Source organism: Hemitrygon akajei, chromosome 6, assembly GCF_048418815.1.
Source record: "Hemitrygon akajei chromosome 6, sHemAka1.3, whole genome shotgun sequence".
Taxonomy (NCBI): domain Eukaryota; kingdom Metazoa; phylum Chordata; class Chondrichthyes; order Myliobatiformes; family Dasyatidae; genus Hemitrygon; species Hemitrygon akajei.
Window position 1 is genome coordinate 153,270,796 of NC_133129.1, and position 10,379 is coordinate 153,281,174.

Below are 10,379 nucleotides of genomic sequence, written 5' to 3' on the forward strand. Positions count from 1 at the left end.
TATTCTTTGTATTTCTATCCTCATGGTTCTGCATGTTTGTGCCCTACCTATGCACATCTGCTACTGAAAACCAGTATCCATCATTTAAACCTGCAGTCTTGACAGCTGTATCGTTTTCCCAGTCATCTTTCACTTGCCTCGTTCCTGTGCACTAATTCCATTCCTCAAAGGATGTAGTAGTATTAGAGGCACTTCAAAAGAGATTGGCCAGGCTAACTTACTTGAAAGATTGGGGGATTGAAGAATAAAGACAATCATGAAAAATGTATTCAGTTAATGATTTTTTATTATTATAGAGGATTTGATTTTGGGAATCACTTCTGTGAATGGATGTATGACTACAACTGCGATGAATATCCATTTTTTAAAGCTGACATCAAGAAATACCCCACCAAAATGCAGCAGGTATGTCTTTAAGTACTGCAATTTCAAGTATTCATTTTAATCCTCTGTAGACAAATTCAAATTATTGTATTCAATTTACTTCATTCCTTGGTATAGCATTCAGTGATACTGCATCATTAACCTAAAGCTAATTTATGCATACTAAGCTATATGCATAAGTTTAATATGCAGAAATGAGCTTTAGGTTAACTATAATAACGAACTATAGTTCAGTGATGGTGTTATAATCAGAAATCTGCAGTCCTTGTGTATTATTTCTAGACTGCTGCATTCAACATGAATTTTTAAAAGTTAAGATGTTTTTAAATGGTCCCTGTATTACACTGCATTGTTGGGACTTGTCTGATATCTATATCCTCATCTGAAAGATTGGGAGAAATAGGTAGGACATGCCCCAATACCAGCAGTTCAACCATCTATATCCTTGGTCCAATGAAATTGTTCCTCTTGTCTATAATACATGATAGATGTCAACCAACCAGTGAATTTGGGCAGAACTAAGGGAAGGCTAAGAGCTAGAAGCAGCAGTAAGCCATCTGGTCCATTCAGCTTACTCTACCGTTCACAAAAACATCTCATTGCCATTTTCCTACGCTATCCCCATATCCTTTGATTACTCCAACATCGCAAAATCTGTTGATCTGTTTGAATGATCTGATTACCAAGCCTCCAGCCAAGATTCATGATCCTGAGAGAAGAAATTTCTTAACTGTCTTAAATGTGCTTATACCTAGACTAGACCTTTGAGGCACAAGAGATTGTGTTTGTGGAAATCTGGAGCAAAAAAGACATGTCCTCTAATCCAGGTAGCATCCTGTTAAATCTACTCTGTATCCTCTCTAAGCTGCCACGATCTTTCTATAATGAGACAAACCACCCTGAACAAGTGCGGTTTAACCAGAGTTTTATGAAGTTGCAACATTACCCTGCGGCTCTTGAACTCGGTCTCCCAACTAATGAAGATTAACCACCCTGTTAGTATACCGAGCTGGCCAGTGATGCAGTGGCACCAGTACTGGGCTTTGAGGCGGACGGTCCTGTGTTTGAATCTGGCCGGGTCCCAAGCTGGACAGCAGCAGTATCTGCGGAGAAGAAAGGCCTGGCAAATCTACTTCCGTATCCCTATGGTCAACTGCACTCTACAACAACAATATTTTCAGGGAATCCCATTTCTCTCAAGTCCTTACAGTCTTAATGTATTTTCTGTGGTATTAAATATGACGACTGCCAGCTATAAAACATAACTGATGGAGTTCAACCTAGATAAGTGTGAGGTGGTTCATTTTGGTAGGTCAAATATGATGGCAGAATATAGCATTAATGGTAAGACTCTTGACAGTGTGGAGAATCCAAGGGATCTTGGGGTCCGAGTTCATAGGACACTCAAAGCTGCTACGCAGGCTGATTCTGTGGTTAAGAGGGCATACCGTGGGATTGAATTTAAGAGCCAAGAGGTAATGTTGCAGCTATGTAGGAACCTGGTTAGACCCCACTTGGAGTACTGTGCTCAATTTTGGTCACCTCACTACAGGAAGGACGTGGAAACCATAGAAAGGGTGCAGAGGAGATTTACAAGGATGTTGCCTGGATTGGGGAGCATGCCTTATGAGAATAGGTTGAGTGAACTCGGCCTTTTCTCCTTGGAGCAACAGAGGATGAGAGGCGACCTGATAGAGGTATACAGGATGATGTGAGGCATTGATCGTGTGGATAGTCAGAGGCTTTTTCCCAGGGCTGAAATGGCTGGCGCGAGAGGCCATAATTTTAAGGTGCTGGGAAGTAGGTATAGAGATGTCGGGTACGTTTTTCTTTTACACAGAGTGGTGATTACGTGGAATGGGCAGAGGTGGAAATGGCAGGGTCTTTTGAGAGATTTCTGGATAGGTACATGGAGCTTGGAAAAATAGAGGGCTGTGGGTAAGCCTAGGTTGTTCTAAGGTAGGGACCTGTTCGGCACAGCTTTGTGGGTTGAAGGGCCTGTATTGTGCTGAGGGTTTTCTTTGTTTCTATAACATTTAACAGTCTCTGTGGAAGACACTGGGGTGCATCTCCCTGTATCTACATTGGCAGTAGTGCAGTATTAATCCCACAATGAGCAACAAACATTGTTATTCCTTAAACATTTATCACCCTCAGACTTGCCGTTTGTTATTTTGAAGGGTCCTGATGAATTGTCTCAGCGGAAACATTGACTCAGTATTCCTCTCTGTAGATGCTGCCTGACCTGCTGAGTTCCTCCAGCAATTTGTGTGTGTTGTTCTGGATCTGCAGAATCTTCTCCAATCATTTGTCTTGCAATTATAGTTATAAATAAAGTTGTTACAGCTGGGGGTGGTAATGGGAAAAAGCTCCCACTACCCATTAAATGTTCCCAATGGCATGCACCTAAAATGGCCTCCACATCCAGCTCCTGGCATGCACGTGTGGCTTAGCTACTAAGCCCAGCGGAACCGTTTCTACTGACAGGAGAAGGGGCAAAGGTGAATTACTGCTTCCAGTCACTTCAGACAAATGGGGCTAATTAGCCATTGTTGGCAGCAACTCCAGGAGAAGGAAAACTCTGATCTCAAACCTCCGCTGTCTTACAGCTGTACCCACTCATGGCGAAACCTTGGGTAGTAAATCCCGGGGGGAGCGAGGGGAATCCGCAGCTGGAGTCTCTAAGGCAGTCCTACATGGAGTTCAAAGGTGAATGGCAACTCCTGTGATGCTGCTGGTAGCAAACTGTTGGTGTCTGCTGTTCCTTTGGTTCATCAGCTGCTGCATGGAGGGGGGAGCTTGCTGCCCACACTTGCGTATCTAGACAGCTAGAACAAAATATCCATGGTCAACTCTGACCGATGGCGGCCTCAGTGAGGAACAGAATATTGTTAAAAGTTAGAAGTAGATTTATTATCAAAGTACATATATTTTATCATATATAATCCTGAGATTAATTTTCTTATGGGCAGTCTAAGTAAATATACGAATTAATGAGAGACAGACAACAGGATGGAAAAACAACCAATGTGCAAAAGACAACAAATTGTGTAAATACAGAAAGAAAGTAATAACAAATAAATAATGAATAACATGGTCATGAGATGATGAGTCCTTGAAAGTGAGTCCATAGGTTATGGGAATAGTTCAGTGATGGAACAAGTGATGTTAACACCTGGTTCAAGATCCTGATGGTTGAGAGGTAATAACTGTTCTTGACCTGCTGGTGTGGGTAAGACTCCTGTACCTTCATCCTGATGGCAGCAGTGAGAAGAGAACATGGCTTGGGTGGTGGGTGTCCTATGACAGTGCTTCATGAGATGTGCTTAATGGTGGGGAGGACTTTATCCATGATGGAGTGGACCATATCCACTACTTAATGCTTTTCTGTTCAAGGGCATTATGATGCAACCAGTCAATATACTCTCTACCAAACATTTCCAGAAGCTTTTCAAAGTTTTAGATGACATGCTGAATCTTCGCAAGCTTCTGAGAAAGTAGAGGTGCTGATGCACTTTCATAACGACATGCATGCTGCACCCAAGACAGATCCTCCGAAATGATAACACCGAGGAATTTAAAGTTGTTGACCCCCTCCACCTCTGATCCCCTGATGAGAACTGACTCATGGACCTCTGGTTTCTTCCAATTAAAGTTAATAATCATCTTCTTGATCTTGCTGACATTGAATGAAATGTTGCCAATCCAAACTGACTCGGGTCTGTAAGTGAGGAAGTCGCAGATCCAGTTGCACAAGGTGGTATTGAGGCCAAGGTCTTGAAGCTTACTGATTAATTTTGAGGGTATGATAGTATTTAAATTCATGTTATAGTCAGTGTAGAGCCTCCTGATACATGCATCTTCACTGTCCAGATATTCCAGAGTTGAGTGAAGAGCCAATGACGTAGTATTGAAATGAAGTGTTTTTTAGTTTAACATTGGATGCTTCTGCTGTTTTTAATAATATTGCATTTTCTGACAGCTTCATTTTATTCGAGCTTACAATGCAGAGCTGCAGAATGACTGTGAAGTCATAAATGAAAAACAGATTGCAAAAATGGAGGAACAAATGCTGGAAGAAGTAAATAGGTGAATATAAAAATCTATTACATTAGCCTTTGAATTGACTTTCTATGCACAACAATTCAATGGACATTGATCAGTACAAAGGACAGCTTTTGTGTTACATGGCTCGCACTGCAGCTTGCTTATTATGAATTCTGATGGTTAAACTAAGCCTCAGTGAGAGGACACACTGAAATAATTGATTAAACCAATAACCAGCCCTAAAACTGTTAATGTGAAAATAGTCCATTTATTAACATGTTCTGTGCTGGGTTAAGTGCTCCACGCCAGTATTGGGGGAAATTGACATTGTATTATTTTACCTTGGGTTATACCAAATTAGTGGATGGGTGTGGAAATATGGGAAATTAGCTGTTTTTACAGATATGAACACTTCTGAAGATTTGGTTAATCTAGCTTTGATAGAAACTGAAATATGACATGGAAAATAACCTTAAGATTCATAGAATTTTTTTTATTATTTTTGCTCAGCATAACAAAACTTTCAATTTCCAGATACGTTACATTTCTTCCCCTCACAGATATCAGAACATTTCCATCAAAATATAGATATCACCACAACATAGAAACATAGAAAATATAAAAACATCCTATACAAAAGCCCTTATTAGTATAGCAGACAGGTTTACATCTACGTACTGCAGAAAATTTTCAGTTTTTTTTTCCACAGAAATTATTTAAGGTTCATTGCAATTATTTAAGACTACTTATGAAGCAATGGAAATGTGGCCAGTTAGAATCACTCTAGTGAATTTAGTGATTTGGAATTTTTAATCTGTTCTGACAAAAGATACCCAAGTGGAAACGAATGTTTCTATCAGTTTTAACTTGGCAGTCACAAATCCTCACCAAGCCAACCTGGGAAATAAACATTTTGTTATTTTTTAAATTTTCTTGAGGCTCAGAATAGCAAATATCTGAGATCCATGATGTAATGTTGAATCTGCCTTACTACAGACCAGAACTGTGATTCCCAACTGAGCCTTCAGCAGGTCATCTGAAGGAGTCAGTCCCAGGTCTCGGCACGCTGTCCTCCAAACTCATCCCCTCCTCTTCTTACTATCCTCGTCCCTCTCTCGCCTCCATCCCACTATAATATAAACTCCTGCACAGAGTTAAAATCTCGTGTTCTTTGAAGTGGAAGTATTGTTAGCTGATAGATAGGAATGCCCATTTACTGAGAGAGTGTAGGTAAATGCTTCTGTTCTGAGTTAATTATAACTGTTAGCTCCTACAGAGTCATCCGAGTTGGCAAATAGAGAAATAACGATCTAATAATGATTTGCAGGTAATGTGCTGAAGAGCCTGTTTCTGTGCTGTCGTGTTTTTACGGCCATTGAACAGCATTGAAGCATAGTTGTAGCATTAGTGCGAGTTCTGCCCAGTTCTAAGTATGAATAGTGATGTGCTGCTGAAAGAGTGCAGTAAGTGGAAAACCACCACTACTCATTGCCAACCAAAATTTATGGTTTGCAAGTTGATTCCTGACCCAATAGTTGCTATGCCAGCCACTGTTTTCTGCCACTCATCCTGTAATCAAAGTGTTTCCTGCAACTGTATTAGTTTCAGTGCTGAAACAAATCCCTCAGTTACTTGAGAAATTAGTTCTGGGAGGCTGTGCTTGTTGTAAGCAACAACGATGTGCATTTACACATTACCAATGCTATGCCAATTATGGGCTTGGAGCCAGCTGCAATTCATAATTTATTCTTGAGCAAAATCAATGTACCAATGATAGGATGGCTACTACTTATTTATCCTGAAAGTTTACACCAATTATGCAAATACATGTGGACAATAAGGAAAAACTTCTTCTCCCAGAGAGTTGTGGGGGTCTGGAATGCACTGCCTCAGAAGGCAGTGGAGGCCAATTCTCTGGATGCTTTCAAGAAGGAGCTAGATAGGTATCTTATGGATAGGGGAAATCAAGGGATATGGGGACAAGGCAGGGACCGGGTATTGATAGTAGATGATCAGCCATGATCTCAGAATGGTGGTGCAGGCTCGAAGGGCCGAATGGTCTACTTCTGCACCTATTGTCTAATAGATATTAGGACCCTTAGAAGACCATCTTCTGCTACACTGGTGTGATTTTTATTATGTTCTGTGTTGCAACGTTTATCAGCCAGTTAGGAAATGTTTCAACCTTTTGTGCTCAATTGAGACAGGATGGTTTTCATCCAAATAGAAGAACTGGATTCAAACTTGTGTCTGTTGCTGATAGCTTTCAAACTCATCTTCTGTCACATTAGGAACTCATTTTACTTCATCCTCTTAAAAATGGGGTTTCAACTACTGAATAACTGCTGTCAAGTTTTCAAAATGGTTTTTAAGATCTAAAATGTGTGCTGTTGCCTTGTTTAAAATGCACAGAGATAAAGCAATGTAGTTACTGGTGCCAAAGCAAGCATCGAAGGCATTTCAGGCCTTTGTGCTCATCCTGGCAATTAATCAGATCTATTCTTATCTTATTCTCCTGATTGCCTTTTTTTTATTAAAAAAAAATCTGAATGTATTAAGCAGTAGAGCATTTTAATTAGAGAACCACAAAGATTCACTGCTCTGTTGGTGACAATTTCTTCTCATATCTGTTCAACTTGGAGTTTGCTGTACCTCATCCGTGTAAGAATTTTGTGTGTTGCTGGAAATTCATATCATGATGGACAACTTCTGTGGAAACAAAAATGGTTATTCTTTAAATAGATTTTCATTATTTGGCCTTGATAAACTTGATCGAGAAAATGGTGGGGTGGGGGGGAGAAGAGAAGCTATAGAAAGTAAAATATAGCATTAGCAGGCAGTTCAGTAGCCATTTTTTTTAAACAAGCTCAGTGGTATTTAAATATTGTGAATAAGTGTATTTGTGGAGAAACCATTAAGATAGGGTTTTTTTGGTGATGCTGAATGATGCAAGATAATCAGATCATTCTGTGTTAAATCTGAGATCAGTGAAGTGCCCTATCATATTTCTTTGTGGTTCTATATGCAGTATTTATACATTATGCTAGGTAAAGCTCTTCCTTTGTGGCCATACATCAATGGATGTGCAATTTGAATAATGTGTTTAAAATTTGCAGATACGCACTCGCATCACATTTCTTTTGGGGCCTATGGTCTATTATTCAAGCTCGGATTTCAACAATTGAATTTGGATATTTGGTGAGTGCAATATTGTCATTTTCAGTGGGAAGTTTAGTCACAAGTGCATGTAATACATATACATTGGAGCAATTTTTATATCTTGAAGATAAGTGAAATCAAAACATTATAATTTTAATTGTTGAATATAATTGTTTCTTCCACAGGAATATGCTGTTGCAAGATTTGAAACCTATTTTGAACAGAAAAGGCATCTAGGTGTTTGAAATCTAGTGGATGATCCAGTGTGTGAAGTGAGGACGAAGGAAGAAAAGTAACGCTGGCAGGGCCAATTAAGGAACGTCACAGCAATATCCAATAGAGATCTGGCTGTGGGTATTTGATTCATGTGGTAGAACATGGATTTATAGTGTTAAAAAGTCAACTTTATGGAATGCAAAAAGTTATGATGTTTACTTTTTAGAGTTGCTTTATAAATAGAATTTTAAAAAGCACAGTAATGTATTGTTAAATCAATACTAAATGGTTAATTAATCCTTTAACTGGAGTAACTTTATTTGCTAGATATTTGGTGAACAAAATATTGGATAGTGTACATCTAAAATATTCTTCCAGCCTGAAAATTTGACATGTATTTTTAAAAGCCTTTTTTTTACATTACTCTTCTGTTTTTCAGCAAAGCTTATTTTTTAGGTAAAGTAACTGTACAAATGAGCCATAGTTGATTTATTTGTTGGAAAGCTTACCTGTAAATGTGGATTAAAACATTCTGTAATAATTTATTGCATACTAATTGGGAAACAAAGCTGCTGAAGTTAATTTTGTATATACACTATTGTATAATTTTGCTTTATTAATGGTATAAGGACATCTAACTGATATTTGAGCCATATAGGGCAACAGCACCCAAATCCTATTGATTGAAAAGCTAGAGGTTTAGCAACCTGGTGGGATAACTCTTTAAATGCTTGTATCTTCCCAGTCATCTCCAAATAATCTTGCAATAAGATGGTCCGAGCTGCTAATGAACCAGGATGCCTTTCAGTGTTCTTTGCTGGTATTCATATTGTTAGATCATTTGAACTTTTAAGTGTAGCCCTAAAGTGAGATATTCCATCTCTGGTGTTTAGCTAGTGCAAATCTATACCTATGTTTATTTTGGACTTGAGTATAAGGGCGGAAAATTGTGGACACAAATCTAATAAATGGAAAGGTGTTATGGACAGAACTTGATCACTGAAATGGGACAATCATTTCTGATATAATGAGCTGGTGTAGTTCTTAAAAAATCATAATTTAGGAAATAAAGCTTCGGCTGTTTTGATTTTTTCCATTCTGACATGTCATACATTTAGACTCTTTTTGAAAGAATGTGTTGCATTTATACTCTTTTATATAAATAATACTGTAGTGTGAATAAATATATTACATTTTAATGGTTTTGTAACAGGAGTTGCAAATATAGTAAATGATTAAGCTAACTCAAGTTTTCAAAGTTCAACATTGGCAAGACTGCATTAGAGATGAACAAGCAGGAATTTGTAAAAAGGCAGCTGTTCATGCCAGAGTAGAATTTCCAATCCAGATACATCACTTTCGAGCATTTATTTGGATCATACACTTCTTAGTTTCCAAGCCAATCAGATTGTGAATTTCTGTACATAATGAGTAACGGTGACTAATGTTTATTGGTAATTTAGTATTTTACTTATTGTCTGTAACTCAGTTGGCGTGCTCACGTAGGTCAAATAAGCTAACATCTGACTTCCTTTGTCTTGATGCCATGGTACTGTATGTTTTGCAAGAGATATGGTTAAGCTCTGAAATTCAGACCAAAGGCAAAATTCATTGGAACAGGATAGTTTATGAATTAATGTTTCTTGTATGTGAGCATTAAAGCTATTGTTGAATTATCTAGGGTAAAACATTAATGAAGCTGATGCTAAAAGAAAGCTAATGTGTACATATGTTTTGTACATGTTTTTGTACCTGCTGATGGTCACCAGAATAGGGTTTAACTCCTCATTCCAATTGAATATCTTACCAAGATGCAGACACAAGCCGGTCCAGTAGAGCTCTAAAACCTAATTTTTAAGAGTTTTGTACATCTAGTTGTTTAGGTAGAATACTGTTTGAAATGCAATTACCAACTTAAACTATGCCAACAAAACTAAGATTGCAATGTAAGATTTCGGTACAGTATTCCACTTGGTAGCAGTGAATCAACTTTTGTTGATTTGTCATTAAGAGTCTAACTGCTAATGACAAAAATCAACCATGTTACCTTCGTGTAGTACTTCTGCTTTACTAGCCAGTCCTGCCTTTTCTGTAAGATAGCGTAATTGCACTGGTGGAATTGCAGTATAAGCAATCAAAATTTACCTTGTATGCTGAGGTATTGATTTTGTTTATTACTGTAAAGAAAATGTAAATGCTTTTTATAATGCAGTGATGTTGTGTGATATGTTTATGTTAATGCCAAATCAGTTGTATTTTTGTAAAATGTCATTGTATGCACAGTATATGTATGGCATCAAATCTTTTAATAAAGGTCTTTGCTAACGGTGTAAGGAAATATGAATTGAAGAGTATGTATTTACTGTCTGAATGTGCCAAAGATTTATGAATGTATTTGTTACATTTAGGGCAGTTCTTATAATGAATGCTTAGCTTTTAAAATAACTCCTAAGTGGATGCAACCTCATGATCAAACAATGTTGGAAGCAGGTGATAAAGTACAGATGCTGCCCCTTCATCAATCAGGTATAATTTTAACTTGGTTAACTAATGTTAAACCGATGTGATTTAGC

General features: G+C 38.0%; 1 protein-coding gene across 6 annotated transcripts in view; it reads left to right on the forward strand.

Moving 5' to 3' along the window:
* chka (choline kinase alpha) overlaps positions 1 to 10,144 on the forward strand; it is a 51,618-nt gene extending 41,474 nt beyond the window's left edge. For 5 of the 6 annotated variants that reach the window (XM_073049597.1, XM_073049599.1, XM_073049598.1 and 2 more), the window contains 5 exons: positions 297 to 405; positions 1,140 to 1,211; positions 4,367 to 4,473; positions 7,548 to 7,629; positions 7,776 to 10,144. In XM_073049597.1, the coding sequence (XP_072905698.1) occupies positions 297 to 405; positions 1,140 to 1,211; positions 4,367 to 4,473; positions 7,548 to 7,629; positions 7,776 to 7,835 (430 nt within the window). In that variant the 3' untranslated portion in view covers positions 7,836 to 10,144. The remainder of the gene's footprint in view (positions 1 to 296; positions 406 to 1,139; positions 1,212 to 4,366; positions 4,474 to 7,547; positions 7,630 to 7,775) is intronic. The other variant, XM_073049600.1, reaches the window with a different exon arrangement.
* The last annotated feature ends 235 nt before the right edge of the window (positions 10,145 to 10,379 follow it).